Source organism: Rattus norvegicus, chromosome 3 (assembly GCF_021556685.1).
Source record: "Rattus norvegicus strain SHRSP/BbbUtx chromosome 3, alternate assembly SHRSP_T2T, whole genome shotgun sequence".
Lineage (NCBI taxonomy): Eukaryota > Metazoa > Chordata > Mammalia > Rodentia > Muridae > Rattus > Rattus norvegicus.
The window spans coordinates 143,804,557-143,831,469 of record NC_141536.1 but is presented as its reverse complement, the minus strand read 5'-3'; the positions used below and the strand labels follow the sequence as shown (position 1 = coordinate 143,831,469).

General features: G+C 43.5%; 1 protein-coding gene and 1 pseudogene across 10 annotated transcripts in view; both read left to right on the top strand.

The window, feature by feature from the left end:
* The window catches only part of Pigu (phosphatidylinositol glycan anchor biosynthesis, class U), a 97,407-nt gene that overhangs the window by 16,329 nt on the left and 54,165 nt on the right, over positions 1 to 26,913 (top strand). For 3 of the 9 annotated variants that reach the window (XR_015683117.1, XR_015683118.1, XR_015683116.1), the window contains exons 1-2: positions 7,936 to 8,072; positions 18,901 to 18,965. Coding sequence is in view for 3 of the 9 variants with exons in the window: in NM_181637.2 (NP_853668.1) it covers positions 7,943 to 8,072; positions 18,901 to 18,965 (195 nt within the window). In the remaining 6 variants the exon portion in view is untranslated. Of the gene's footprint in view, positions 1 to 7,935; positions 8,214 to 11,858; positions 11,981 to 18,900; positions 18,966 to 26,913 lie in introns of those variants that run through there. The other 6 variants (XM_087652891.1, XM_087652892.1, XM_087652894.1 and 3 more) reach the window with 5 other exon arrangements.
* On the top strand, positions 15,473 to 18,965 carry LOC148006577 (large ribosomal subunit protein P2 pseudogene; annotated as a pseudogene). The gene is made up of 2 exons (XR_015685027.1): positions 15,473 to 17,047; positions 17,972 to 18,965. The product of XR_015685027.1 is annotated as a large ribosomal subunit protein P2 pseudogene (transcript).

The window sequence follows — 26,913 nt, the reverse complement described above, 5'->3', positions numbered from 1 at the left end:
CAGCAATGTGGACTACCTGAATCCTGCCTTTTCTGCGCCTGCGCTCCCCAGTCCACTCTTTAACACCGCGTGCTCCCAAACAGCGCTCTAATTATTTCTTTTATGTGGAAGAGGAACAGAATGGGTTTGCTATTCAGAATCCACAAACTGTATTGGGTGGATCCCATCTCCGTCGTGCTTGGCACAGCGTCTAGTGGGTGACAGGCGCTCAGTAAATGGTAACTAAAAATCAACCCAGGCATGTGACTGAATGCTATTTACTGGGCATTTCAGAGCCTCAGTCTCTTGCTCTCCAGGTAAGTCACCTATCAACTGGGATGTTTGGTTTCTCAATAGAGGAATCACCTTGCTTATGACTTCCTTTCTACTAAATACCCTTCCTTCTCGGCTATGACTACAAAATAACCCAGCCCACCTCAACCCAACCCAACCCAAATTGTTCTCATTTTCTCAGGCACAGCAGCTGGCCACAATATTTAGAGCTTACATAAGCATCCTGGTTGTGCCACCTGCCATGTGACTTTGGGCAAATCACCAAGTCTCTTTGTGCCTCGGTTTACTTAATGGTGGCGGGGACCCAAAAGTGTCTGTAGGAGTGTGTATCCCTAGAGAACATGGCTCATACGTAATAAGCACTATTTATTAACTTACTCCTCTTCCCATCCTTTTGTTACATAGACTACTGCAGGTGGATGCCTTTCGAGGTATGGGTTCCCAGTCTGAAATGTCAGAATTTCCTGGAGAAAGAAGGAATGCAGCTTACCGTTCTCAGTTTTTAGGGCAGACTGGAGGAGTTTACCCTAAATTAAAAAGTACATTCTTGAGCCAGTGGGATGGCTCAGCAGATATAGGCCTGATGCCGAGCTTGACTCTCTGAGTTCAATCCCCAGAATCCACACAACAGAGGAATGAGCTGATTCAGTTCAGTGGTTTTCAGTATCTCCACAGACCAGTGTAACCACCACTAAAATCTAGTTTTAGAACATTTTGATTACTTCACAAAGAAGTCGTATTACCTTACCTGATGGCACAGGTCCATAATCCCAGCTTCTGGGAAGACAAGGACAGGAGGACTGAGAGGTTAAGGCCTGCCTGGGAGACTTGTCTCAAAATAAAAAGGTAGCTGCCATGGTGGCACATGGCTGGAATCTCACTCTTGGAAGGCTGAAGCAGGAAGATTGCTGCAAGTTCTAGGCTAGTCCGGGTTACATAGTGAGTATCCAGTCATCAGGGGTGCATAGCAAGATGCTCCTTCTAAAACACACACAGACACACAGACACACAGACACTTACACAGACACACACACAGAGATACACACACACACACACACACAGGGACACACAGACACACACAGACAGGCACACACAGACAGGCACACACAGAAATACATACACAGACACACATATACAAACACAAACACAGAGACACACACACAGACACACAGAGACACACAGAGATACGCACACACAGACACACAGACAGACACATACACATACACACATACACAGACGCAAACACAGAGACACACACACAGACACACACAGAAACACACAGACACACACAGACACACACTGACACACACTGTAAAGGAAGTCAAGGGGATTATAAATATGGATCAGTTGATAGACGGTACTTAGCATGCAGGAAGGCCTGGCTTTGACCTCAGCACACTGTAAATTGGGTGTGGTAGCTCACACCTTTACCTTCCAACACTTAGGTGACCTAGGCAGAAGGATTGAGAGTTCAAGCCACTTTTGGCTGACTACTCTCTGAGGCCTAAAAGGAGAGGGAGAAGGAGGAAGAGAAGGGGTAGGGGAAGAGAGGGAGGAGGACAAGAAGGAGGGAGAAGAGGAGGAAGGGGAAGAACTGGAGGAAGAGGAAGAAGAGGGAAGAAGGAAGAAAAACAATGCTGGCGGGGCTGGAGATTTAGCTCAGTGGTAGAGCGCTTACCTAGGAAGCGCAAGGCCCTGGGTTCGGTCCCCAGCTCTGAAAAAAAGAACCAAAAAAAAAAAAAAAAAACAATGCTGGCATAAGCTCAGTGGTAGAGTGCTTGCTCAGCATGAGAAAGGCTATAGGGCTTTTTATTTTCTTTCTTTTTTTCTTTTTTTCGGAGCTGGGGACCGAACCCAGGGCCTTGAGCTCGCTAGGCAAGCGCTCTACCACTGAACTAAATCCCCAACCCCAAGGCTATAGGTTTTAATCTCAGTACCACAAGAAGGAAGAGAAGCAGAAGAAATTGTACTCTTTCCTATCCTTTTAGCCACCCCAGGCCCTAACCTTTTTTCTGTACACTTGCCTATTCTGAATATGTCATATAAATGGAACTATATAATAAGTGGGTTTGTGGTTTGGTTTCTTTCATTTAGCAAACATTTTCATGGCTCTTGAGTGTTTCATGGTATATATATCAGCACTTCATTATATCCTATTGCCTAGTTATGTTGCATTGCATAGATACACGGCTCTCTTTTGTTTACCAGGTTATGAGTGTATCTGCTTTGGCTTTATGACTAAGTTGTCGCCACAAGTTGCCACTTCTCTCAGATACATAGCCAGAGCACCGCCACAGAGCTACACGCCCATCTCAAGTTTAACATTTTGTGGAACCGCTGAACTGTTTTCCAAAGTGGCTACATTTTATGTTTCCAGTTGCAATGAACGCAGGCATTTGTTTTGGCAGAACGTATTATTTCGTATTATTTCGTTTGTCTTTTCTTCAGCCATCCCAGTGAGAGTGAAGCTGATAGGTCATTGGTGACTTTGATTTGCCTTCTCCCAGTAACCAGTGAGGACGAGTATTTTATCAGGGACTTGACTCATTGGCAATCTATGTATCTTCTTTGCAGCTATGTTGAAATCCTTGGCTCATTTAAGAATTTGCCTTTTCTTATGTCTTTTCATAATTGGGTTGTAGGAATAATATATATATATATATATATATATATATATATATATATATTTTCCCCCCCCTCAGGCTGGTGAGATGGAGCAGCAGGTAAAGCCATCTGCTGCTACACTGGAAAGCTCCTGAATTCAATCCTGGAATTCACATGATAGAAGAGAAACACTGACTCCCACAAGTCCTTTGAACACACCATGAATGCCATGGTATATGACTGACCCTTTCCCCCAAATTAAATAAACGTAAAAAAAATTAATTATGGGATTGGAGAGATGGTTCAGCATTTTAGAACTCTCGCTGCTCTTCCAAAGGACCTAAGTTTGGTTTCTAGTACCCATGTCATACAGCTCAGGACTGCTTGTAGCTCTAGTTCTAGGGGACCCAGCCACCTTCTTTCTGCACTCACTGTCGCTACATTTACACAGATGCACATAAATTAGGTATAAAAACAATTTTTTTAACGTATTTTGGATAAATTCTGGTACATGTTTTTTTTTTCTGTGGACTGTCTTTGTTTTTTGGTGGTATCTACTAGGGCACGAAAGTTTTCAATTTTGAGGAAGTTTGCAGTGGAACACTAGCTAGCCACAGGGCATAAAACAGCTATTAATCTGAGCAGCTGCGTCATTCAGGCCCTCAAGGTCGGGCTTCTAGGCAGTCCCTCATAAAAGGACTCTCACCTGAGATTCCGGTCCCTCCTCCACCCTCCCAGTTGCGTGCACATTCATTTCAAGAGGTGCTAACCTATACAGAGGGTGGGAGATGAACCGAAGGGGGCATTCCATCTCTGCAACTTTTGGAGGTTGCTACCCAGACTGGGTGGAGCTTTACGGTGACGCAGTTGTTTGGGATCAGGCATGCACCTCTAAGTAAGCCCTATAAATCCATTGGTTCATCAAGCTAGACTTGGGTAGAACTGTTTCTTTGCTTTGTTATAGGTGCTGTCTCATGGGTAAACAGACATCTGTTCTTATCTTCCCAGGGAAAGTTAATGCAGGAGTCCGACTTATTTCTCCTTTTGTTGCCCGTGTCTTTGATGCTATAGAAAAGAAACAGATGTTTTACCATTCATCAAGAAGATTTTACTCTTGCTTGCTTCTGATTTTTAGTTCTCATGAGCCTTTTAAAAAGGATAGTGAGAGATACACGATTTGGAACTGTTAGTTTTGATCTCACTTCCATTCAAAATGGCTGGTCGTATTTTTCCCTGGAGACAGTCCTCATTATAAGAACTTTTAAGTTATCTATTAACATGATGCAGGAAGGACCCATAGAGCTGCCTCGGCAGTTAATAACACTGGCTGCGGGGGTTGGGGATTTAGCTCAATGGTAGAGCGCTTGCCTAGCAAGCACAAGGCCCTGGGTTCAGTCCCCAGCTCCAAAAAGAAGAAAAAAAAAGAAAAAAGAAAAAAGAAAAAAGAAAGAACACTGGCTGCTCTTCCAGGTTTGATTCCCAGCATCCCCATGGTGACTCACAATGGTGTGGAACTCCATTTCCAGGGGATCAAAGATCATGGTCTGGTCTCTGTGGGCATTTCATGTGTGTGGCGCACATACACACATGCAGGCAGAACACCCATATGTGTAAAATAATGACATTAAGAAAAAAATTTTTTTTTTTACAAAGAGGGTGTAACTAACACAAGAGGTGTCTGATGTGTGTCAGGCACTGGATATGTGGTAAGCATATCCCTCTGTCCAGTCTTTTCAGACTTTATACAGAGTGGATGCTACTTAAACTTCCACTTTTCATAAAGGCAATATGCATGTTCCTTATAGTTTTAGGAAGAAAAATGTACAGATCAAAGAAGCTCATGTTATGAGTATGTCACGATGCTTGGATCCAAAGGTGTGTGTCCTTTTCTATTCTTCTATGATCTCGTTACCCGATGCTTCTTAGATATGGCCCCTGGAGCCCAGTTTTACATTCTCTGAACATCTTGATCCCCCTGCTGTCATTGCTTATGACTTGTTCTCTAACACCCAAATGAGCTTGGGAACATAGTGATCCCTTAGAAATGTGCACCTGAATAATGAGTTAGGTAATGCCGTGCATGTGTTTAGTGTGTGCACCAGGGCCTTGAGTTTCGTCCCTAGCATCAAATGAAATACCTCTATCTTAAAATCTCCACAAAGTGAAAACATCTGATACCACTGTTTAAAACTCTCTAATGGAAGCTGGGTGTAGTGGGGCATGCTTCTGGTCCCAGAACTTAAAGGACTTCCTCAGTCCTCCATATCCTCCCTCTACCGCCAAAAATAAAAATATCTTAAAAAAAAAAAAAAAAAAAAAAAAAGACTGCTCGGGCTGTGGTTGCTCTTCCTGAGGTCCTGGGTTCAAGTACCAGCAACCACATGGGGCTCACAGACATCTGTAATAGAATCTGATGCCCTCTTCTGGTGTGTATGAAAATGGAGCACTAGGGCTGGAGAGATGGCTCAGTGGTTAAGAGCACTGGCTGCTTTTCCAGAGGTCCTGAGATCAAGTCCCAGCAACCACATGGTGGCTCACAACCATCTGTAATGGAATCTGATGCCCTCTTTCAGTGTAAACGAAGACAGAGCACTCATGTACATAAAATAAAAAAGTAAATCTTTAAAGATTGCCACCTATTTGAAGGTACTGTAAATCACATAAAGATTGCTAGGTCAGCCAGGGGTACATGGCAAGACCCCCATCTCAAAACATAAAAATATGAACAGAAAAGGCCAGGTGTGGTGGCACAAGCCTGCAACCTTGGTATTGAGAAGGCAGAGATGGGAGGATCAGGCTTTCAAGGACAACTTCAGATACACAGTGAATTCAAGGCTTGGCCAGGGTATATAAAGCCCCAGTATCTGAAAACCAAAATAACTCAAAATACAAATGAAACTTTTCAGCGACATAGTTTGTACTTTGAATAATCCCCAAATTGTTAACTACAGCTGCTTGCCCCTGCTCACCTCTTACGTGTTTCTCTGCTGATCCTCTTGTCCTTTTGGTTGTGAGCCCAGCCTTTGAGTGCTGAGCCCTCTCTCCAGCCGTCTTTTCTGATCATTTATATTTATTGTTTCCTGGCTCCCAGTCTGTCACCTCTGCTTGGAAGCCATGAGAACCCATCCTCGGTTCTCATCTAAGATGACAGCTTGTCACGTCACCAGTGTCCCTTCCTTCCCCCATGGGTATTCGCAATCACGCATTTGCTTTTCTTTTTTAAAAATACAGTGTTTCCCCTTTAACTGAAACAGCTTACCTGTTTATGGGGTACAGTATGATAACCCAACACGGTATACAAATATAGTAATCACAGCTAACTGACATAGGACTTCAGACATTACCTGTGCTAGGAAAAGTCAAAAGCCTCTATTGCCTGTTTTGAAGTATCCAATACTTTTTGTTAACCATGGTTAAAATGTTCCATTTTCTTCATGGGTATAGAAATTCCTTGTATAGTTAATTATTATAGCTGATTTTTTTTCTTTCTTTCTTTCTTTTTTTTTCGGAGCTGGGGACTGAACCCAGGGCCTTGCGCTTGCTAGGCAAGCGCTCTACCACTGAGCTAAATCCCTAACCCCATAGCTGATTTTTTAAAAAAGATTTATTGGGCTGGAGAGATGGCTCAGCGGTTAAGAGCACCCGATTACTCTTCCAGAGGTCTTGAGTTCAATTCCCAGCAACCACATGGTGGCTTTCAACCATCTGTAAAGAGATCCGATGCCCTCTTCTGGTGTATCTGAAGGCAGCTACAGTGTACTTATATATAATAAATAAATAAATCTTTAAAAAAAAATAAAAAAGATTTATTTATTTTATGTATTTTTGTACACTGCTGATGTCTTCAGTATCAGATCTCATTACAGATGGTTGTGAGCCACCATGTGGTTGCTGGGAATTGAACTCAGGTCCTCTGGAAGAACAGCCAGTGTTCTTAACCGCTGAGCCATCATCTCCATAACTGATTTTTTTTTTTTTTTTGGTTCTTTTTTTCGGAGCTGGGGACCGAACCCAGGGCCTTGCGCTTCCTAGGCAAGCGCTCTACCACTGAGCTACTACCCCAGCCCCTCCATAACTGATTTTTAAACACTCACTTAGCACTTTTCCTACATAAATGACCGAAGTGTGGTATGTTGTTAATTTTTATCAATGGGCTTTCCAAACCCCTGACTTGTTGTGTTTGCTTATTTCTAAGCTGTACACACTCCCACCTGGAGGGATAACAAGCTATCAACATTTATTGAGAAAAGCAGTCGGTCGCCAGCTCCGAAAAAAAAGAAAAAAGGAGAAAAGCAGAAGCGCATCCTTACGCAGTGTTTGCCATAGTACTTGTCCTGGTTATTATCGTCATCTTCACACAACCTAGGGTCATTTGGGAAGAGGAAACCTCAGTTGAAGAGTTGCCTCAAACAGACTGATCTGTGAGAAATGGTCTTGATTTGAAATTGATTGACGTGAGAGGGCCCAGTTCACTGTAGAAGGCATCGTCCCTGGGCACATGTGCTGGTGTTGTGCAAGAAAGCTGGTTGAGCATTAGCAGAAGAGAAAGTCTGTAAAAGCAGGGTTCTTCCGTGGTTTTAGCTTCAAGCTTCTGCCTTGAATTCCTGCTCTGACTTTCCTCGGTTAAATAACTTGCTGAAGGTCGCAAAGCTAATAATTAACCACTCCGAAGTGTTTCCTCAGCACACAATATAGTGCCTTGAGGATGGTTGGCGTTCAATAAATACCCACACCGCACTCTTTAAAAATATAAAGGTAAACATTTTAACATAAAAAATATTCGCACGAGTGAAATTATTTCTTTAAAGTTTGCTCACGATCTCAGTAGAATTAAGTACAATATTTCTTTACTTTTTTTGCTTGATCAGAGGCGTAGCCCAAATCGTTGTTAGAAGTTTGATACATCTCGCTTTCCGTCGTCCCGCCGCAGAGCTTTCTGGGAGTAGTAGTCTCAAGGTCTGCGGGCTCCAGCAGCAGCTACGGTGCTCGCTCGTCGGAGGTACTACAGTGTGGCACGCAAGTCTTGAGGCTCTTCCGCATTGCCTGCGCGCCCGCCTCAGTTATCATGGCGGCTCCCTTGGCCCTGGTGCTTGTGGTGGCCGTGACTGTGAGGGCGGCCTTGTTTCGTTCCAGTTTGGCCGAGTTCATTTCCGAGAGGGTGGAGGTGGTGTCTCCATTGAGCTCTTGGAAGAGAGGTGAGGCCATTGACTACAGTAGGGCGGTCCGCGCTCTGCCTGCCTCAGTGAATTGGAGGTGGAGGAGGTGGACACAAGCGCGCGATTCTGTAGAGACTGACCCGCGTCTGGGGTTCTTCACGAGCTGAAGGCGGAGCTTTGGTATGGTGGATGGGGTGTGGAGGAGATGTGGAGTGTGTGAGCCCCATTACCCTAGGGATGGGTATCCGAGGGGGCGTGTCCCAGTGTCTAGAGTCGGACGGCGGGATCCGCGGAACGATGGATTTCGGAGGGTGCTGTGTGCATTGGGCTTTGTGAAGTATTAGCTTTTGGCAGTAATATTACAGGGAGTGTTCCACAGAGTAGCGATAGAGGAGCGACCGAGGGAACCAGTGCCTTTGTGAGAAAGGTAGCTGTGTACTTAAAGTCACCTCTGCTCAATCTAGGACTCGTTGTGAAGTTTTTCTTAGTTTGCCTTTTAAATATATGTATGTATATGTATGCGTGTATATGATCTTCATGGAACCCTATTGCGTACTTTCACCTCACCAAGACACAGAGATTGGGCTAAAGGAGCCACAGGTCAGTAGAGGAGACGAACAGGTTTCTGTAGTCATTTTCCTTGGTGTCTGACTCTGAGTAAACTGCCTTCCCTTTTCTAGAATGAACGAATGAGGACTAGGGTTGGGAAAAGATTAGAAAAAAGAGGAGTTTCAGGTTGCAAAGGCTCAAGAAATACCTGAGGTTGTGAACTATCCAGAACAGAAAAAGGTGTGGGTTAGGTTGGAGCTACAGTTTGTTTAATTTTTTTTAGTCATTATTATTTGCGTGTGTGTGTGTGTGTGTGTGTGTGTCTGTGTGTGTGTGTCTGTGTGTCTGTGTGTTTGTGCTTGTGTATGTGCTTATGTGTGTTCAGAAGCCAAAGGAGGATGTCTGGTGCCCTTCTGTATTACTCTACCGTTTATTCCCTGAGACAGGATCTGCTTGAACTTGAAGCTATTTTAATTGGGCTGTTTGGCCGAGAGCCCCAGGGTTTCTGTCGGTCTCTACCCCTTCAGTCCTCCAAATCTAGAGTCACAGGCATCTCTGGCTATGACTGTTGTGGTTTTGCTTTTTGACGGGTGCTGGGCATTTGGATTCAGATCTTCCTGTTTGCATTATGAGTGCTCTTACCCACTGAACCACCTGTCCAGATCAAGTTTAAGCATTAAATAAAACAAGAACCTAAAGTACATTCTACATATGAGGCACATGTAAGCGTAGACAGAGGGCTTGGTGAATTTTTATGAATCGTGTATATACACATGGGCAGCCAACACCTAGCTCAAAAACATCAACAGCCTAGAAGTCTGCTTTATGTAGCCTTACACTTTGCTTATTATTTGATTTTGAAACAGGATCTCTTCTTTAGCCCAGCATGTAATCAGATCCATGGTGATCAGCCTTTCAAGTGTTGGGATTGTAGGTGTGAGCCCCCACATCTAACTTTATCCTCAAACTTGAATGCCTATGTTTTGATATCACTTGCTGTCATCAACTAATCTTTTAACATTTATTTTTGTGAGCGTATGCATGTGCAGACACATGTGCTTGTGTGGAGGCCGGAGAGCACCTGTGGGAGTTGGTTGTCTTACGCTGTGGCTTCACTCAAGTAAAGTTTCTTAAGTTTCTTAGTGTATGACCAGGAGTATAGTAAGCTTTTAAAATGTGTTTCCCCTCACCTAACCCTCACGATGATTCTTTGTGGTAGGTGGTAGTGTGCCCCCCATTTTACAGGCAATAAAAATGGGGCTATGAGAAGAATTGTCCAAGTTCAGTGTTGGTGAGTAGTAGTGGTGATTCTCATGTGGTAGAACTTGGACTTGGTGTCTTTGTATAGAATTTGTCATTGAAATGAACTAAAGCTACTTACTTACCTTCTCTTTTCTGGATACCAGAACACTCAAGGCACCACCAGGTCCTTCTTCCTCTATACTCTTAGAACCTCAGACATACCTGTAGTAAGACTTTCTCAGAACCGAGCATGGTGTCATGGGTCTGTAGTCTCAGCATCTGGGAGACTGAGGTGGTAAGACCATGAGTTTAAAACCAACCTAAGCTTCCTATAGAATTCAAGGCCAGCAGAGTGAGACTCTCTTAAAAACAAAAACCAAGGGAACTGGAGAGATGGCTTAGCAGTTAAGAGCACTGACTGCTTTTCCAAAGGATCCAGGTTCAATTCCCAGCAACCACATGGCAGCTCAGAGCTGTCTGTAATGCCAGCTCTAGGGGATCTGATATCCTCACACAGATGTACATGCAGGTAAAACACAGATGCCCACAAAATAAAACTAAATATATCTTAAACAAACAAACAAACAACACAACAAAACCTAGTTATTTCTCACCTTATATAAAAATTTGTTTATCTCTGGTCTTTAGTATTACGAGTTTCTTGAAGGACCATGTCATTTATTCCTAAATTCCTTGGTGTGTACTTAGTTACTGTTGAACAACATGGAGGGAATATGGAAAGGATAAACTGCTATTTACAGAGTGGATTGGGAGAGGAACTTAAAGATGAGGCAATGCTGTGTGTGATTTCTCGAGTAGTAGGAAGGATCTGAGCCTTCGCTGGCTCTGCTGTTTACATTCTCTGTGACTTCTCATCTGCCAGACAGGACACTGCCTGAGAAAGTCCCTGTCAAACCACAATAAACCAAAATACCAGTTCCAAAGCCCTGAGTTTGAGAACTAGAACAGTGTGATGGTGGCTGAGCTGACTAGGTGATCCAGAGAGGACAGGGCAGTAAGTGTTTGGATTGCTGTACTTAGGGTCATCATCAAGCCTGCAGAGAACTGGTAGTCATAAAGCATGTGGAACTTGTTTACAAAGTGTAGTTACTAGTTTCATTTTAAAGAGAGGATATGATATCTGCCACTTGCATTTACAATTCTTTAACTGAGATAGCAGGCAATTGTGCTAGACATGGTGTCTTGTAGTTGTTTTTTCCTTTCTTTCTCTCTCTCTCTCTCTCTCTGTGTGTGTGTGTGTGTGTGTGTGTGTGTGTGTGTGTGTGTAATGGAACTCACTCAGTAGACCATGCTGGCTTGGAACTAAAAGATCCACCAGCCTCTGCTTCCCATGTGCTAGGATTAAAGGTGTGCACCACCATTGCCTGCTGTGTCTCAAAGTTGTAATTATAGCATTTAGAGGCTGAGGAAGGAGATGCATTAAGTGATAGAGAAAAGATAGGCTACATAGTGAATTCAGACCAAGATAGGTTACAGAGTAAGACCTTGTCTCAAAACTGAACCAACAGGCAGGTGGTTGCATTAAAAACTTAATGCTTGACATTGAAAAACACTCAAGTAGGTACATGACATTTTGAGATTTTTGAGTCCCCAGCTCTTTGGATAAAGGCCTTGTATCCTCATAGTCTTTGATTGGCTGTGGTATGGGCTTATTTACTTATTTAGACATTGTGTGTGTTCTGTGTGTGCACACAATGTGTGAGAAAGGATGCTTTTTGGTGGTGTGATAAAATACCGACCAAAACTAGCATGAGGAGGAAAGAGTTTCTTGGTTTGCAGGTTACATCATCAGGGAAAGCTGAGGTAGGAACTTGAAGCAGAAACTCACATGAGACCTTGGAAGAAAGCTGCTTACTAACATGCCTCTCCTGGCTTTCCTTTCCTGTCCAGCTCAGGCCTGCAGTAGTCTAGGTCATCCACCGTCAATTAGCAATTAGGAAAATACCCCCACAGAATACCCACAAATCAGTCTGGTGGAGGCAGTTTTTCAACTGAGATTCTCTCTTCTTCTAGATCTGGATATATTGTCGGTGGTAGATTAAAGGCACTATGATTATGAAGTCCTGAGTTCTACGCCAACACAGCAAAAAACCAGCCACCAACCAAACTCCACCCTATTCCAAAATATTAATTAGGTAATAATCTCCTGGGGGAAGGAAGGAATATTACAGTTAGTACATATCTGTGATTTCCACTTGTGGAGGCCTAGACAAAGAGTTGCAAGTTTAAGATTTTCCTGGTCTCTGAAACAAGATCTAAGAAAAGAAAGAAAGAGAAGTGTATTCAGTACCACTCCTCTGGTGTACTTTATGAATTTTATTTTTTAAAAAAATACATGAAAAAGAAAAGCTTAAAACTTATGAGTTCTTTGGGTTTTTTTTTTATTTACTTTTGTCTTTTAAAATATTTAATTGTTGTTGTTGACTAAAACTAAGTCTTTGTAGCCTAAGCTGGCCTCCAACTCGTTATCAGGCCGAACTAACCTTGAACTCCTGACTTTCTTGCCTCTAGGATTACAAGAATATGTTACTCACAGCCAGGATGTACACGTGTGTGTGTGTGTGTGTGTGTGTGTGTGTGTGTGTGTGTGTGTTGCTGGAGGTCAAACCTAGGTAATTGCCCATCTTAATCAAAGGCTCTACCACCGGGGCTGGGGATTTAGCTCAGTGGTAGAGCGCTTACCTAGGAAGCGCAAGGCCCTGGGTTCGGTCCCCAGCTCCGAAAAAAAGAACCAAAAAAAAAAAAAAAAGGCTCTACCACTGAACTATATCTCTAATTCTGAGGTTTTGCTTTTTTCTCTCAGTCTTTTGTTAAACTGGTTTTACCCAGCTGAGGCTACCTGAGACACTGTCTCAGCACCACCACCTCCAAAAGAATAAAAAAAAACTAAAAATGTTCTAGCCTTTTAGTATTGGTGCATTGTTATCTATTGTTAGAATCTGGCAGCTTGATCAATTCTTTGGTTGTTGCTTCAAACAAGGACAGTTGTCCATTATAAATATAAAATATAAAAATTTGATATTTTTGAGTCTCATAATGCCCTTCTTTACAAATCCTTGCTTCATTTTATATTCTTGTTTTACCACCTTCTACTTTTAAAAATTGTTAGTACCTAAAGAAGTTCCTGTGTGACTTCAAGCCACCAGGGCACAGGCTCGTCCAAGGAAAAGCCTTAAATCTTTTCAGCTCCTCTGGAGCATCTGGCCTACAGGACTGCAAGCTTCCCTTCCTGACCTTAGAACTTTGCAGAAGCCCAGCTGTGCAGTGTCACCGATGGCAGCACTCACGGCTGCTCAGAGCTTAATGAGGTGGGCAGTCGGACAGAAGCCCTGGCTCTTCTCTAAGTGGCAGTGCCTCACACTAGCTCTGCCAGTTCATCTGGTTGATGTTTGTCGAGGTTGACCCTGCATCCTTCTGTACTTGCTGATGCTCTGTGGCTGGATGTGGCCATCCATGGCTGTGGCTCACGTGGCTATGAAGTTTCAGGCTCTTCCTCGGCAAGGTGGCAGTAATGGAAAGGAAAGTTCCTTTGAAAGAATCAGTGGGGGCCTCAGAATGTCTCAGTGGGTAAAGATGGAAGGAAAGAACTGACAGACTTAGATGCACAGACAGACAGACAGACAGACACACACACACACATACATACATATGCACAGACATGGGGGCAAGGGGGAGAGGTGGAGGTCGGTGGGCAGGGAGAAAGACATACAGAGTAAGTAAATATAATAAAAGAACATTTTAAAAAGAAAAAGTGGAAACTGAGTGTTCATAAGAGTATTTCTTCCTCCTGCTAACCTTGAACTCAGAGATCCCAATGCCTCTGCCTCCTAAGTGTTAGGGTTACAGGTCGTCTGGCTATGCCTCTGATTTTTGTTGTTGTTGTTGTTGTTTGTTTGTTTGCTTGTTTTTGAGACAGGGTCTCACTATGTAACTCTGGGTGTTCTGGAACTCATTGTGTAGACCAGGATGACCTTAGACTCATAGAGATCCACCTGCCTCTGCTTCACAAGTACACCAATCATTTTTTGGTTTTAGTTTAGTTTAGTTTAGTTTAGTTTAGTTTAGTTTAGTTTAGTTTAATTTAGTTTTGGATCCAGGTCTCACTATACCCCAACCTGGCCTGGAATTCCATAAACAGACCAGGCAGCCTAGAACCTTTAATAATCTTGCCTCTGCCTCCCGTGTGCTAGGATTACAGGTGCGAGCCACCACGCTCAGCCTGATTATTCTTTTAAACATCGAATGAATCATTAATAGAGTCTGAAGTGAATTCTGACAGTCTTCTAGCTGGGATGGGAAATACACACTGTAGACCCTGAGGAAGTTTTCATGCATGTTACCAACTCTTCTAAAGGATATCCTTTAATTTGAGATGGCCTACAGTTTCAGAGGTTTAGTCTATTATCATCATGGCAGGAAGCATGGCAATGTGCAGGCAAACATGGTGGTGGAAAAGTCAAGAGTTCTACATCTTCATCTGAAGGCAGCCAGGCGGAAGGTCTCTTTCCACACTAGGCAGAGCTTGAGCATAGAGACCTCAAAGCCCACCCCCACAGTGACACACTTTCTCTAACAAGGTCACACCCCCTAATAGTGCCAGCTCCTGTGGGGCCAAGCTCATTCAGACCACCACAATACTCACACAAGTATCCTGATGCACAGTATCAAGCAAAGCAAAAATCACCAAAGGATTGGTTTTACTTGCTGTGGTGAAATGCCTTTGGCTTAGGCTGAGGAAGTCTTGTGAAGTGGCCTCTCCTTGGGTCTCCAGTAAAGCTGCTAGTGAGAGTTTAATAGCTGTCTTACAGAGCAGCCCCTACATCGCTCCTTAAAGGAGTTTTCTTTCCGGTACTAGAATAAAGGACCAGTTACAATTGTCTCTGTAAACATTTATATATTAATTCACTGTGTCTGTGTGTGGATGTGCATGTGCACATACATGCACTTGTAAAGATAACTGGGTGGGAGTTGGCCCTCTTCTTCCACCATGTGGATTCCTAGAATTAAATCCAGGTCATCTGGCGTAGCAACAAGAGCCTTTACCTGATGAGGTGTCTAGCTAGCCCTGGTTAAAATTGTCTTGCACTGGCAGGATAGATGGCTCGTAGGTTGAGAGCTCTGGCTGCTCTTCCAGTAGACCCAAGTTCAATTCCCGGCATCCACATGACAGCTCACAACTGTCTGTAATTCCTGTTCCATGGGATCTCTCTACTTTAGGATCTGATAATGATTGAACCCAGGTCATTAATTTTGGCAGCAATCACCTAATCACTAGAGCCATTTTGCCAACCCTTAAAAGAGGTACAAAGGTGCTGGAGAGATGGCTCATCAGTTCAGGGTCTTTATTGGTCTCTGTCTGAGTACTGGGATTTGGATCCCAGCACCTATATTAGGTTGTTCACAAACACCAGTAACTCTAGCTTGGAGAGATCTGACAACCTCTTCTGACTTCCATAGATATTTACACACACACACACACACACACACACACACACACACAGAGTTGCAAAAATAGGTAAAGTTTCTGTTTATACTTTACCCAGTATTACTGTAATGTAGTGGGTTCCATCAGTCAGTATTGTTAGTGGGTATATCTTATAAAAGTTGAGCCAGTTTTCACTGCCTGACGTCACCAAGGTCACTCTCATGAGGTCTGTCCACTGCAGCTGACATGCCCTACGTTAGCTGCCTCTTATCTGCTGGCAGCCCTCAGGGGCAACTCCTCTCCTAGTGCCAAAGACATCAAGAAAATACTAGACAGCATGGGCATCAAGGTGGGCGGTGACCAGCTTAACAAGGTCGTCAGTGAGCCGAGTGGAAAAACATCGAGGATGCCATCGCTCAGGGTGTTGGCAAGCTGGCCAGTGTGCCTGCTGATGGAGCTGTGTCTGTTTCTGCTGCCCTTGGCTCTGCAGCTCCTGCTGCTGCTTCTGCCCCCACTGCAACAGAGGAGAAGAAGGAGGAATCTGAGGTGTTGGATGATAACATGGGATTTGGCTTGTTTGATTAAATTCCTGCCCCCCCCACCCCCTGCAAATAAAGCCTTTTTAGTATATGTTGGGCTGTGGGGGGAGCTGGTCGTAGCGCAGTGGTGGCAGTGGTGGTGCATGCCTTTAGTCCCAGCATTCAGGAGGCAGAAGTGGGTGGATCTCTAAGGTTGAGGCAAGCCTGGTCTAGCGTGAGTTCCAGTCAGGGCTACACAGAGAAACCTTGAAAAACAGAAAACAAAACAAGTAAAGGAATTGTACTGCTACCTTGTTGTTGTCCAGTTTCTGGCCTTAAGTTCAGTCCATGACCTCGTTTTGCATTTGCTGTTATGTCTCCTTAGTGACTACCGATTTGGGACATGTCCTTTAATCTTTAAAGATTTCCTGGGCAGTTGTTTTGCCTTCAGTCTGGGTTGTCTGATGTTTCCGATGGTTAGGCGGAGGGTATGGTTTTGCTTGTTTTCCTCATTGTACTGCATGAGAACTACAGAAATGTTCTTGTCACCACATCAGTGAATCATGAGCCACTTGATAATTAATACAGCTAGCATATTGATGTTCTTTTATGGATCACCTGATTAAGCAGGTACTGTAAGGTCTAGATGAAATTATTACTTTTCCCTTGCAAATACTTTGTTTTTTATACTTTTGCCCACTGACTTGAGCAACCACATGGTTTCCTTTGTAAACCGTTCTGTGGGTCAGCCAAGTGATGGCTTCCTGCCCCATTCTTCATGCTTTACCCTTTTTGTCCCATGTTGAGCTCAGATCCCTCACTCGCTTTGCTCGTTGCCCTGCTGCTGCACCACACGTGGCCTTCCTACACTTGCCGCTGAGCAGTCCGTAGAGGACAGTGTCTTAGTCAGGGTTTTACTGCTGTGACAGACACCATGACCAAGGCAACTCTCATAAAGACATTTAATTGGGGCTGGCTTCCAGGTTCAGAGGGTCGGTCCATAATCAAGGCTGGAGCTTGGTAGCGTCCAGTCAGATGTGGGCTGGGCAGTTCCACCTCTTGCTCCAAAGGCACCTAGCAGAAGGCTGGCCTCAAGGCAGCTAGGATGAGGGTATTAAAGCCCACACCCAGTGACACACCTACTTCAACAAGGCCACACCTCCTAATGGTACCACTCCCTGGGCTGAGCATAGACAAACTGTCACAGAGAACATTTCTTTTTCTTCCACCTATTTATTTATTTGCAACATAGTTTTAATGTTTAGTATATCAATAGATACATATATTGTGTATTTAAATAAATCTCCACTAATCAACGTTGAGATTATTTTCAAGTTTTTATTAAGAGGGGCTGGAGAGATGGCTAATCAGTTAAGAGCACCGGCTTCTCTTCCAGAGGACCCCAGTTCTATTCCTGGCACTCACTCGATGGCTCACGACCATCTGTAACTCAGTTCTAGAGTATCTGATGCCTTCTTCTGGCCTCCTCAGGACCAGGTACATATGTGGTGCACAGATGTACACACAAGTCAAACACTCATACATAGGAAATAAAGAAAAAAATTATTACTCTGAGAGCTGTACTGAATATTTTATCAGGGCCTTGATCAGTTATTTTCTAAGATAATCCACCTTAAGATTTATCATCTGGGGCCAGGCATGGTAGGCAGGTAGGTGGGTCTTTTATCCCAGCATTGGGGAGGCAGAGACAAGTGGATCTCTGTGGAGTTCAAGGCTAGCCTGGTCTATATAGAGAGTTGTGAGCCAGCTAAAGCTACATAGTGAAACTTTGTATAAAACCCAAAACTATCATTTTGTTTGGGTGATATAGCTCAGCAGTGGAATATTTACCTAGCATGTACAAGTTTCCAAGTTCAGTCCATAGCACCGAACTAAACCAAAAACCCCTCACACTCCCCTTCCCCCCCAAAAAACCCACCAACAACAAAACAGATATTTTAAGCTGGTCATGGTGGTATGTGCCTGCAATCCTAGCACTTGGGAGGTGGAGGCAGGAGAGTTAAAACGTTTAAGGTGATTCTTGGCTCAATAGGAAGTTTGAGGCCAGACTGAGCTCTTTCTCGAAGATTAGCTAAAGAGCTCAACAAGCAAACAGAAGTGTCAGCGGGGCGTGATGGCTTGCTCTCATAATGCCAACACTTTGGTAGGGATGGGGTGCTGAGGCAGGTGGCACGAGAGAGTGACTGCCTACTTCACTAGCCTGGACAACATGCTTTTTAAAGCCAACTGCTGATTTTATTAATTGTGCTTTGGAATAGGGCAGAATATACGTAAACAATATGCTTTAGAGTCGATGGAGATTATAAGAAGGTAGAAGTGTATTTTTTTTTAAAGATTTATTTATTTATTATATATAAGTACACTGTAGCTGTCTTCAGACACACCAGAAGAGGGCATCAGACCTCATCATAGATGGTTGTGAGCCACCATGTGGTTGCCGGGAATTGAACTCAGGACCTCTGGAAGAGCAGTCAGTGCTCTTAGCCGCTGAGCCATCTCTCCGGCCCAGAAGTGTATTTTTTTTAAGAGAATTTATTTAACTTAATATTTTATATGTATGTATGTATTTCTGTATGCGAATGTGTGCATGTCAAATGCAGAGACCAGAGTGGGCCTTTAGTTGTGAGCTGCCCAGCGTGGGTGCTGGAAATTGAACTGAGGAGCAAGAGTAGTATGCACTCTTAATTTCCAAGTTATTCCTCCAAACTCAGAGGTTTACAGTTCTGTATAAAACTTTCTCATAACGAGAATTGCCCATGGTGGAAAGGACTGCTTTGTATGGAAGAATTGTTCATTGTTGAAAAGTAAGTGTGTGTGTGTGTGTGTGTGTGTGTGTGTGTGTGTGTGTGTGTGTGATATTCTTTGAGAATTTTATATATGTGTACAGTGAGTGATATTCTTTGAGAATTTCATATATGTGTACAGTCTTGAAAATTTTCTCAAATCAAGACCCTCAGCCATTCACTTGACCCGAGGGATTAAAGGGATTAGAAAAATTCAGGCATTTCTTGGTCCTAGGAATATCTAACACTTTATGACCATTTGCTGATGTCTTTAAAGTCGGGGTGAACTTGTCTTTCTTCCCTTTCAGTGGTTGAAGGCCTTGCACTGTTGGATCTGGGAGTATCTCCGTATTCTGGAGCAGTATTTCATGAAGTAAGTATGTGCTTTCTTTCCTGGCACTGAGAGTCGTTCATAGTCATGGATACTGTCGTAGGATTTTATTGCTGTGAACTGACACCATGATCAGTACAAGTTCTATAAAGGACAACATTTAATTGGGGCTGACTTACAGGTTCAGAGGTTCAGTTCATTCTCATCAAGGCAGGAGCATGGCAGAGTCCAGGCAGGCACGGTGCAGGAGGAGCTGAGTTCCACATCTTCATCTGAAGGAAGCCAGGAACAGACTGAGCATCCTCAGGCAGCTAGGAGGAGGGTCTCCACAGTGACACACCTCCTCCACCAAGGCCACGCCTTCTAACAGTGCTACTTCCTGGGCCAGGCATATGCACACCACCACAGATACCAAAGCCTGAACTCTGTTTGATAGAGATATTTAAAAAGATCTTTTGGAGAGGAATAGCCTTTTGTAAAAGAATTACAGGGAAAATGATCCAGGTTAGGATTTTAAAAACTTGAGAGAGAGACAGAGAGAGACAGAGACAAGGAGACTATGTGTGTGCGTGCATGTGTATGTGTGCGTGCGTGCATGCTTGTGTGTGTATAGCTTGTAGGAGTCAGTGGTCTCAAGTTTTTGAGGTATGGTCTCCATCCACATGCCAGTCTAGCTGACAGTGAAGCTTCTGAGTAAGGGTCCTGTCAGAAGTGCTGAGATCCCAGATGCAACCAGCTTTCTGTAGGTTCTGGAGACCAAATGGAGACGTCTATAGAAATTATTTCTTTTAATTGCAAATTTTAAGTAGCTCTCAGTCCGTGAATTGACATGTGATTGGTTTTTTGAAATTCTTGCCCATGAAAGCTGTGACTTTGGTTTCTTAAAAAGCCCACTAAAGGTTGTTCAAGCCATAAAATTAGTTACTTTTGTTGTTGTTGTTGTTGTTGTTTGTTTTTGTATTTTGAAACAGGATTTTTCTGTGTAGCCCTGGCTGTCCTGGAATTCCCTTCTGTAAACTAAGCTGACCTCAAACTCAAGAGATCTGCCTGCTTCTGCCTCCCAATTTCTAGGATTAAAGGTGTGAACCACCACTGCCCACCTCATAAAACTAACTAATAAAAACAAGCTAGGCTCAGAGGCTCCCACTGTAATCCCAGCTTTCCAGGGGCCACGGCAGGGGGACTGGCGTGAATTTGGGGCCTTCCCAGGCCTGGGCTATATGAGACTCTTATCTCAAAATGGCAAAAGAGCAAAACTATAAAACTGCTCTTTGTTGAGTAATCATCCCTGTCTCTTGGATTTCTGCCAGACACACCTTTCTTGTTCAGTTTTTCCTGCTTCAGTCTTGCTCATTTACTCCTTACTCTGCAGTTGGGCACATTTTTCTAAAACATGAATCTGAATTTGTCACTGTTAGGCTTGGCACCTGTACTTGCCACTAATCTCCAGCTTAAAATCCAGATACTTAGAGGAGCATTGAAAGCTCTCACCGAGTTCCTTCCTCATCCCTTTTTTCTTTCCTTTCTTCTTTCCTCCCTTCCTTCTCTTAAGCAGGCAGTCAGTTATTGGGTGTATATGCTTGACATCCACATAGTAGCCCGCTAGCCGCAAGGACCAGTGTGCTGTGGGCTTCAGGCGTGTTTAAGGCATGACAAGCTTTCAGTGCTACTGTACTGAAGTCCTCTTGTCTGATCCTCCGTGCTCGTCCACTGTCTCCTGGAGAGCCATTCTTTCCCCTTTCCTGTGTGTGCTTGGCCTATTTATGTGACACAAACTTAGATTCTACCTCCTCCAGAAAAGCATCCAGCCTCACTTTAGACTCAGTTAAATGCTCCTACTTTATCACCCAAGGAAGCTTGTCCCTTCCATGGCGCATAGCCCACTCTTATTTTGAAGGCAGGGTTTTTCTGTGTAGCCTTGGATGTCCTGGAACTCATTCGGTTGACCAGGCTGACCTAGAACTCAAGAGGTCCACCTTGCTTTGCCTCCTGAGTGCTGAGATTAAAGGTGTACGTCACCCACCACTGCTAGCCCATATCCCATTCTTAAAGTCACCTCTAATATGCCAGGTGTGGTGGCACATGCCTTTCCTCCAAGCACTCGGGAGGCAGAAGCAAGTAGATCTCTGTTCTACGTAGGGAGCTGTAGGTCATCCAGGGCTACATATTGAAACCTTGTCTAAAAAAGAAGCCAAAATTACCTTTATACTTATTTTTGTCTCCTCAAAACTGGTACACCTGTTCATCACTGACTCCTGGCGCCTCCCTCAGTGTCTGCATTCTCACGCCTGTCCCTGCTTCTTCTCTTCTGCCTTTAGAGACGCTTGTACTTACCAAAGGCCAGTTTTTCCTAGGTTTCAAGGATGCAAAGTAAGACACAGACAGACACTGCTTTATAATACTTGCCTGTCAGTTACTCTGTCTGTCTGCTTTCCCTTTCTCCCTGTCCCCTTTACACCCCTTTTCTTTCGAGACAGGATCTCACAAAGCTCAGGTCGGCCTCTATAGGTGGAGGTGCTTTTGAATTCCTGGTCATCTCACTGCTGCCTCCCCGCTGCTGGGTTTATAGGCACTTGACTTTTTGAGATGTACTTATTTTAGGTTTATGGGTGTCTTGTCTGCATGTGTGTCTTATGTACCACCTATGTACAGCTTCCACAGAGGCCAGAAGAGGGCATTGGATCCTCTGGAACAGGATTTAGAGACAGTTGTTAGCTATAGTGTAGGTGATGGAAATTGAACCCTTTGGAAGTCAATGTCTGTAACGACTCAGTCATCTCTGCAGTCCACGTGCTTATTGCCTATAGTTCTTAAATAAACAACAGACTCAGAGAAAAGAATATTATCAGAAATGACAGAGTTCATTCTGAGATTTCAGAGTGGCAGGATGGGTTTTTCAGGAAGAGTAGTTGCAGCTCTCTATGTACTAATTACAGCTTTAAACCATAGTAGGTGAAGACTGATAGACCAGGCAGGGGAGACAGTTTGGTTAGTACAGATGCTAGCACTGCAAGCCTTAGGATTTGACTCTGAGCTCTGGAAACCACATAAAAAGCCAGATGGGATACACGTATCTTTAATCCCAGCACTTCCACAGCTAGATAAGGCACAGAGACAGGGGCTGGAGAGATGGCTCAGTGGTTAAGAGCACTGACTGCTCTTCCAAAGGTCCTGAGTTCAAATCCCAGCAACCACATGGTGGCTTGCAACCATCTATAAATAAAATAAATAAATCTTTAAAAAAAAAAAAGGCACAGAGACAGGAGACTCACCTGGAACCTAATGGGTCAGCTGACGTGGAGTACGTGACATAGCAGTATAAACAAAAAGGGACCCCCGCCTCAATAAGGTGGGAGAGGACAGCTGATTCCCAAATGTTTTCCTGTGATCTCCCATTGTGTGCTATGGTGTGCACCTCCCCACCCCCACACTCAAAAGAAAAAAGACTCATATAAATAAATAAGTCCCTAATTAGAGTTGGAGATTTCAGTACTCCTGTTACAGCTGAGAGAACAGGTGGAAAACTAGCAAGAATATTGGAAAGGTGGTTGGTTTTTAAAGATGTGTCTGTTCTTAATTTCTGTGCATGAGTGTTTGGCCTGCATGTATGTATGTGTATCATGTGTGTACCTGGTCTCCTCAGAGGTCAGAAGATGACATTGGACCCCTTGGATTTGTGGATTGGATTTGTGGATTGTTAGGAACCACCGTATAGGTGCTTTGAGTTGAACCTAGGTTCCCTGCCGAAGCTGGTGCTCAAAACCACTGAGCCATGTCTCTGGCCTCAAGAATATAGAAATTCTGAATAATGGTGTCAGCAGGTTGAACTAGAACGCCATTTAGTAACATCTCAGTGCATCTTAAGTGTATGGAGAACATTTGCCCCAGAGACTATGTTCTGTCCATAAAAGAACGTTCAGTGTATTTGTCACTTAGAGATTCACTTTTGCTGACTGCAGAAGAATTAAAGAATTAACATTAGGAAGATATGTGGAAAATCCCCCAAATCTTTGGACACTAAATAACTCATGAATCAAAGAAGAAATCAGGGGGGTTGGGGATTTAGCTCAGCGGTAGAGCACTTGCCTAGCAAGCGCAAGGCCCTGGGTTCGGTCCCCAGCTCCGAAAAAAAGAAAAGGGAAAAAAGAAAAAAAAAAAAAAGAAGAAATCAGAAGGGAAATTCGTATCTTTGAAGTTAATGAAAGAGAAAACCTTAGTTGTGATATATGTAGAATGTCACAAAGTAGGACTTAGGGGAAAAATCTATGGTCACTCAAATTGATATACAATATAAAATCAGATCACATTCAATATGTGCTTCTTTATTCCAGTTTGATGTTCTCAAAAAGCCTGTCAGCAGAATGGCCGGCTTCCACAGTTAGCTAGCACGTGTGTGTCAGTTTAATTACACGCCAAACCAGAATAAAAAAGCACATATTGAATGCAATCTGTCTTTATGTTCTATATCAATTTGAGTGACCATAAAATTTCCTTTAAGTACCTGCTGAATTACAGATAATTTTTAGCAGCTCTATGAGTCCTGGAAGCTGAATCTCTGTCCTCTGGAAGAGCAGCCAGTATTCTTTTTTTTTTTTTTTTTTAAGATTTATTTATTTATTATATATAAGTACACTATAGCTGTTTTCAGACACACCAGAAGAGGACATCGGATCTCTTTACAGATGGTTGTGAGCCACCATGTGGTTGCTGGGAATTGAACTCAGGACCTCTGGAAGAGCAGTCAGTGCTCTTAACCACTGAGCCATCTCTCCAGCCCCAGCCAGTATTCTTAACTGCTGAGCCATCTCTCCATCTTCTGAAATAGATCATTTCCCCAGTTTGTATCAAAGGAAAACAATTGGCGAACCACACAGGTCCAACTTGTTACAAAAGCTATGGGTTTAAATCCAGATCCAACTCTAAAGCTCCCTTCTTTCACCTTGTTCTCATTTACTGAAATGTCCATCAGTGATCACCACAGTGTTGTGCCCTCCCCTTCCCGTGAGATAGGGCCTTGTTCATAGCTCAGGCTGTGCTCGACCTCCCCCTGTAGCCTGGGCTGGTCTCAGCTTCTCAAATGCTATCGGTGTTATAGATGTGAGTCACTATTCCTGACTCAGATATATCTGTAGCTTTTTTCTACCTTTCTACATCCTTAACCCGCTCTGCACTGTTATGAAGCACATTTTTCCGTGCAGTCAGGAGGTGGCAGGAATAGCTGCTTCTGAGTCACCACACTAAAACCCAACTGTGCATTTCCTTTCTGGTTCTGATGGTCTGGTGAGCTAGCTTATAGTAGCGGGCCAGCTTAGCTGGCAAGGATAAGAAAGAAGAAGAAATGCCAGACTGTTTGTGTAAAGGCCTGGAAACACCAAGGTCATCCAAACTGAGCAGAGTTCACACAGTGAGGCTCAAGGGTGGAAGGATGGCTTAGTGGTTGAGAGCGTTGGTGTTCTTACCTAATTGGAATGTTAGCACTCCCGTGAAGGAGCTCACAACTGCTTGTAAACTCAGCTACAGGGGACATGACACCCTCATCTGGCCTTCTCTGGCACCAGCATGCAAGTATAGACACACAGACAAAGACATGTACAGTACACACGTGTACATGCACACACTACACATACATAATAACATTAAATAAAAAAATAGTGTGACTAGAGCTGGTGATGTAGTTGGTAGAGTACTTGCCTAGGATACGTGAAACTCTGGCCTCAGTCCCAAAAATCTCATACACCTGGTGTGGTACTGCCTGTATATAACTCAGGAGGTGGTGGTGAGATCACCAGAGATCAGAGGTCATCCTTGGCTGTCAGTGTGGCAAAGCAGAAACGTAGGACCAGAGCCTGTAATCATAACATTAGGAAGATGGTGGCATCGTGGTCAGAAATTCAGTAGTGGAGCTGAGGCCAGCCTTTGCTGTATTAGACTCTATCACGAAGGTTCAGAGCCAAGCCACAAGCAACCCACAGAAAAATAATTTTTACGTTCTTTTTAAAGAAATGCACCTCAGGGGTTGGGGATTTAGCTCAGTGGTAGAGCGCTTGCCTAGGAAGCGCAAGGCCCTGGGTTTGGTCCCCAGCTCCGAAAAAAAGAATCAAAAAAAAAAAAAAAAAAAAAAAAAGAAATGCACCTCAGAGCTAGGGGAATCTAGGATGCGTCTTAGTGGTAGAGTGCGTTCCTACCACGTTTCCTCCTTAGCACCACGAAAAACCAAAACAGTCACTTATCTACCGATCACCAAAATCACCATAAAAGAAGGCGCATCTCAAATAAAAGGACACAGAAAAGTAAAGAGATTGAAAAAGCTTGGTCATGGGCCGTAGCTCAGTCAGTAGAATACATTCCTGTGGGTACAAAGCCCACATCCCTAGGTTTAATCCCTGGCACTCACAAATCCAGGCCTGAGGGCACACATCTACAATCCCAGCATAGGAAGGAGGATCAGGAGCCGGACATGGTCTTCGGCTACCTAGTGTAAGTTTGAGGGTAGTTTGTACTATATGAGAGCCTGTCTCTTAAACTCAAAAAGCAAAAGGAAGGAGGGACTGTGTCATGCAAGCAATAGCTTGACGAGTTATTGTAGTTTATTACTGTCAGATGATTTTTTTTTTCTAAAGATTTATTCACTTATTGTATATAAGTACACTGTAGCTGTCTTCAGACACACCAGAAGAGGGCATCAGATCCCGTTACAGATGGCTGTGAGCCACCATGTGGGTGCTGGGAATTGTACTCAGGACCTCTGGAAGAGCAGACAGAGCTCTTAACCACTGAGCCATCTCTCCAGCCCGTCAGATGATTTTTTTAAATTTACTTTATGTATATGAATACTCTGTCTTCAGACACACCAGAAGAGGGCATCAGATCCCGTTACAGATGGCTGTGAGCCACCATGTGGGTGCTGGGAATTGTACTCAGGACTTCTGGAAGAGCAGACAGAGCTCTTAACCACTGAGCCATCTCTCCAGCCCTCAGATGATTTTTAAATCTAAAAATATAACAAACAAACAAAAAACCACTTTACTAGACATGAAGAGGATTATCTTATAATAATATAAAAGTTGCTCTACCCAGGGTATAGTTATTCTACACAGAACTGCATCAGAGTCACAGCTTCAGACTATGCAAAGCAGTGGTGGGAATGTAGCTCACGTGGTAGAGTGCTTGTCTAGCATGCATGAATCCTTGGGTTCAGTGCATAGCGTTGAATAAAACTGGGAGTGGTGGCACCCACTTGCAATCCTAGCATTTTGGAGGAATGTCAGAAGTTCAGGCTCATCTTCAGCACATAATGAGTTCGAGGCTAACCTGGGCTATATAAGACCCTATCTTACAGACAAACAAAAACACAAAGCAAAAGGAGAAATCAATATGCCTTTAGTCGGAACTTTCTGTATATGACAGGGTCTTACCATGTAGCCCTGGCTGGCCTGAAACTCACATCTCTCTGCTGCCTCTGCCTCCTTAGTGCTAAGATTAAAGGTATGCACTACCTTGCCTGGTGGTTTGGGACATACACTTAAAATGTATTCATTTTTTTCATGGGTGTGAATGTTTTGCCTAACTGCACATATGTGTACCACATATATGCTTGGTATTAGAGGAAGCCAGAAAAGGATATCGGGCTCCACGGGATTGGAATTAAAGATGGTTGTGACCCAGCCTATGAGTGCTGAGAGCCAGACCCAGGTCCTTTGCAAGAGCAACAAATGCTCTTAACTGCTGAGCCACCTCTCCAGTCACAATAGTGGGATGTTTTTAACCTATCTTTTTCCATCAGTGATAGAACAAAGAGATTAAAAAATCAATAAGGATATAGAAATTTTAAAAATCATTACCATACAAATTATAGTATGTATATGATACAAATTATACCATGCAAATTATATGCCATACAAATGTAATTCAAATTTTATATAGAATTTATTTATATACTATATAAATATATACATTCTATATATTATATATAAATATTCTACCTAAAGTA